This window comes from Lathyrus oleraceus, chromosome 4 (genome assembly GCF_024323335.1).
Source record: "Lathyrus oleraceus cultivar Zhongwan6 chromosome 4, CAAS_Psat_ZW6_1.0, whole genome shotgun sequence".
Taxonomy (NCBI): domain Eukaryota; kingdom Viridiplantae; phylum Streptophyta; class Magnoliopsida; order Fabales; family Fabaceae; genus Lathyrus; species Lathyrus oleraceus.
Window position 1 is genome coordinate 452,085,358 of NC_066582.1, and position 4,798 is coordinate 452,090,155.

The 4,798-nt window shown below is 32.9% G+C and overlaps 1 protein-coding gene across 2 annotated transcripts; it reads right to left on the bottom strand.

The window, feature by feature from the left end:
- Positions 1-243: 243 nt before the first annotated feature.
- Positions 244-4,117, bottom strand: LOC127076063 (histone H3-like centromeric protein CENH3). Of its 2 annotated transcripts, none has more exons than XM_051017613.1 (5): positions 3,948-4,117; positions 3,710-3,831; positions 3,377-3,451; positions 639-714; positions 244-512 (listed from the first exon to the last, which is right to left on the bottom strand). In XM_051017613.1, exons 1-5 carry the CDS (start codon positions 3,988-3,990, stop codon positions 505-507), a joined length of 324 nt encoding a protein of 107 aa, XP_050873570.1. In that variant the 5' UTR covers positions 3,991-4,117; the 3' UTR covers positions 244-504. The 2 variants fall into 2 exon arrangements, with proteins under 2 accessions (XP_050873570.1, XP_050873569.1); XM_051017612.1 differs by having other exon boundaries at positions 244-520; positions 3,948-4,111.
- Between the last annotated feature and the right edge of the window lie 681 nt (positions 4,118-4,798).

Below are 4,798 nucleotides of genomic sequence, written 5' to 3' on the forward strand. Positions count from 1 at the left end.
CGATGATGGAAGAAAGAGAAGAAAAAGTCTAACTCTTATAACATAATTGAAAAAACAAATACACTTTTATATACTATCAAAACCTAAATAAAATTCAAATGCAATTTAAATTAAATGCAAATGAAATGAATCTGAATCATATCTAAAATTACACTACAAAATCAAGTTGAATTCATGTGTGATTTTAATATCTAACATCTAACTTGATATCAACTTTATACTTACTACAATTTATATAAGGACTCATTTTAAATTCTCATTCTCATTCTCATTCGGACTCAGTAGTAGTAAACCATTTTTCTACAATGACGGTTCCTTCTACAACACATTTTTCAGCTAAAACATACTGAGTTAGCCTAGTATCTAATTTTAAATTGGGCTTTACAAAATAGCAATGGCTTCTACGAAGATTGTCAAGTTTATGCTCAGCAGCAACAATGGTTTTCACTACTGGTGTGTTGCTTTCACCAAAGTCTTCCTATTCCTGTAAGCCTGCGGGCCAGCTCAAGATCCTTTTTCACTGAGATAGCAACAAAAAAAAATCAAATAACTGATATTTTGTAAGATTAGTGTAAAAAAATATGTGACCATTAAAAGAAAATCCGAGAAAAGAAATTAAAAAAATGAAATCAACTTACTAAGGGTAACACGCCTTGCATGACGTGCGCAGTGCATTCCAGCTTCAAACATACGAACCAGATCATCCTCAACTGCCTGTCGGGTTTTCAAAACAAAAAGGATCCAACATGTTCCATATGAAATGTTATCAAAACAGGTGAAAAAATACTCCCACCAATTATCAAAATTATACCGTAGAGAGAAAAGAGTGATGAGAGAAACTGATGAGTATGAAAATAATGTGTATTGAGTTCTAATCACTGGAGCTCAAGTCCAACTCTATATAAAAGGAGCAATGTTTAACATAATGAATCTGATATAATTGTGTGTACAGAATCTGATATAGTCTATAACAAGCACCTAACTGTCACTTAACGATTACTAGCAGCTCATTATCTAGGCATGCAAGACAAGTTATCTAATGTGATTGTATACAAGTATACAAGTGATTAAGCAAACACTAGGTACTACTCTAATATACTTCCCCCTTAAGCTCAAGAGGGTGTGTGAGGGAATACGGACCACGCATTCTGAGCTTGGATCTTAAACCAAATAATGAATCTGGTAGGTGACAGAGATTTAGTGAGCACTGAGGATGTCTACATGTACACCGGTCTTGAGCACGGATGTGTAGAACTTGAAATAATTTGCCTATTACTTTCTCAAACAAAATATAGATCTAGTTCCACATGGTTGGTTTTGGCATGAAGCACTATCACAATATGGAAGCAGGTAGGCCCAACCCAAATTCCAAGACTTGTCAAAGCAATTTACTCAACATTATGCACGATGCAATTTAGGTTTAGCAAAGCTTGCTTCATAGTTGCAGATTCCGTATGGGTTTAACAGTAAGGTGGGAAAGAGGTGCGGTTTGTGAACATTTGAATTTTTTACCTAGTCTCTATGGGTTACAAGTTGGGTGAATGTGAGTGAGTGCTTTGAGTGATGGGGCTAAGTTACATTGATCTGACTCTGGGATATGCATAGGTTGAAACATTGGGTTCGAAATTACAATAAGAGCGGCAATGATCTGCAGGGAAAACTAGAAGTGATTCACGCGACAGGATGTATAGTAAAAGGAATGTGTGAGGCAAAAGAGCTATGGTTCAAGGAGTCTAAGATGAAATACTGAGATTGAAAAGGATTCTTGATGATCTTAATTGCCTATAAACTCCACTAGTGAAATTATCTTGTGTAAATATGGTGCATCATGACCGAACCAAGCATGTGGAATTTGATAAACACTTTATAAAAAAGAAATACCAATATCAACTCGGTACAAACACTTAATTAAATTAAACTTCAATTCAAAACACGCAATTCATAAGTCAGAACCTAATAACTTAAGCTAGAGTACTAACAAGAACTTAACAACTTCAAATATGCAAATATACCTATAACAACTCACTACAAACAGTTAATTAAATTAAACATCAATTCAAAATACTCATTTCATAAGTCAGAACTTAATAGCTTAAGCTAGAGTATTAAACAAGAACTTAACAACTTCAAATATGCAAAATACAAAACACAAATTTATGAACAAGTACCGAGACATAAACACTAAAATTAAGTAATCAAATTCAAGATATCTAATCAAATATCAATGAAGTACTCGCTGATCCCACCAACCTTACAAACAATATTGTCAATACCGCATATCAATATTTTTCCACGTCTCACAAATAACTCTTTAATTATTTCCACATGCATGTGAAGAAGCTGTGCAGCATGAACATTGAGAAATTTGATTAAGGCTAAATTGCTAGCTCTAGAGAAGAATCAAGCATGGGTTCTCCCCTTCTGTTCTACAGGTTAAGAGAGCTATAGGCTATAAATGGTTGTTCAAAGTAAATCGTCGTGTGGATAGAACCACTGAAAGATACAACAACGCGAGGCTTTTGGCTATAGAATATAACCAAACAACTAGATATTTACTTAGAAATTTGAAGTGGCCATTGGTCAAAATGGCCATTGTTAGGGCACTGATGACTGATATCCCTTGCATCTCATGCACCTCGGTATGTACAGTGGGAGTTGGAGTGGTAAGTTATGAAGCACGGACACCTCTAGGAATAGGCTTGTTGCGGTGTCTGACACTTGTATGACACTAGTACGACACGTGTCGGAAAAGTCAAACAGGTGTCGGAAAAGTCAGACATGTGTCACCAAAAAATGTTTTTTTCTTTGCTTCGACACTCTTTGAATTGATGTCTAACACCCGTATGACACTCATACAACACGTATCGGATAATTCAGACAGACACGTGTTTTAAAAAAATCATTTTTTCCTTGCTTCAACACATTTTAATATTTTTTGGACAAACTTCACACACATCTAAATGAGTTAAACATGTTTTTAATTGTAAGGCGATGTTATCAATGAATAATTAAACACATGAATTTGGGTTAGAATATTTAGTTTTTTTAATAGTAGATGGATAAATAAATGAAGCTCAGATACTATCATATATGTAACGGTGTCGGTTAACTAGAACTGTGTTACCAATCCAGCTATTATTCAAGGGTACCGGTTACAGAAATGGCTATAATCTTTGACAATCAATGCATAGTTCCTAAGCAGATTTGGTAACATTCCGGTATTCTTCAACTAAAAATATCATCATATAAGATGCACATAAAATTGTATAGGACTAGAATCAAATGAATAACTTTTCTAAGTACGAAAGTTTTAATTTAAAACTGATTTTAGTTATACTAACTAATACTAAAATGAATATGAAAAAAAGTTATGTACCTCCTGAAGTGATATCAATGCTTCCGGCGACCAGCGTGTAACCAGTGACGATAATTGGTTTGTAATCTCTTTGACCTACAGCCACAAAATTAAAAAGCATTATAAGAACAGCACAAAAACTTTAACCCAACCAAATCAGTGACTTTGATGTCATTAGCTTCTAAGTTACAGCTTAAGTGAGCTTTTGGATTAAACCTAAACTGATTAAGTTGCAAATGGTAATTTTTTTAAAGCAAAAACCATTGTTTAACAAATCATAATCATTATATAAAACTAAAACCTAAAACATAATTAACACCATATTAGGTCAATATATAGTTCAGCAGAACTTACACATCTTACAAACGGAGCATATGGTATAAGCAATTTAACATCCTTTTGAAATTTTCGAATCTCGCGAAGCGCCTTTGTTCCAGGTTTACACCGTCTTTTCTTCTTTCCAAGATTGTCACTTGCTGAATAATTTTCAAAAGATTAAACAAAAACTACCTGAGGAACAAAAATACAACTCTGAATTTGCAAAACGAAGAGGGGTTAATGAATAAACTAGGGTTCCGAAATTGGAACGTACCAGCGGGTTTACTTGGACTTGGGAAGTGCTTAACTCTACCCATTGATTATGCTGAACTCAATCAACTTGGAGCAAGGAAAACGAATTTCAGATTTTGATTTTCAATTTCGCTTTTTTTTTAAGCACTTTTATTCTTCTTCTGAATAATAGAGAGGACAGGGGGGCGATAACGGTAGTTTTGAAGGACTGTTTGGTCATTATGCAAGAAAAAAATAACCTATAAGAGATTAAAGGTAGTACATTGTTTTTTCTTTATAGAAAATGAAAATCCAGACAAAGAAATTTAGGAACAAATATTCACTTTTATTAAGTTGCTGTCTGGGGTAGATTTTATTTTATATTACGTGTAATTTTAAATTAACAAAATGATGTGTAAGAATTTTTTTTATTTATATATTAATATATAAAGTTGTTATTATTAAATGGAGAAAATTCGTGATTATTTTTAGTTAAAATGTAATTTTAACTTATTTATATTGTTAATTACAGAATTTTGGTCTCTCGTTTCTAATTTTGTAATTTTGATTTTTTTGATTTTATAATTTTAAAATTAGCCATAACATTTAAATTAGAGATAAATTTTGTTAGTTTAATACTCTAAAATTCTTTAAAATGATTAAACTAGGAGAGTGTTTGGATGAAACATTTTGACTAGGGAAAAGAACTTTTTGAGGGAATTTAAAATGATTTGACCAAAATTTATTGTTTCTCTTCTTACTAAAAGTGTCTCACGCACTAACAAATTAGTATCTAGAGCTTCGGGTAGATTCTTGATCGTGTTTTCAAGAATCACATGTCTGTTATCGTGTTTTCGGGTACGTGGGTTGTTAATCAATCTCTACAAAGATGAA

Excerpts from the sequence above, each read along its gene's own strand:
- LOC127076063 (XM_051017612.1), bottom strand. The coding sequence starts at position 3,990 with ATGGGTAGAGTTAAGCACTTCCCAAGTCCAAGTAAACCCGCTG. Across the intron at positions 3,832-3,947 it reads AAGTCCAAGTAAACCCGCTG|CAAGTGACAATCTTGGAAAG; the intron begins GTACGTTCCAAT and ends AAAATTATTCAG. Across the intron at positions 3,452-3,709 it reads ATGCTCCGTTTGTAAGATGT|GTCAAAGAGATTACAAACCA; the intron begins GTAAGTTCTGCT and ends TTGTGGCTGTAG.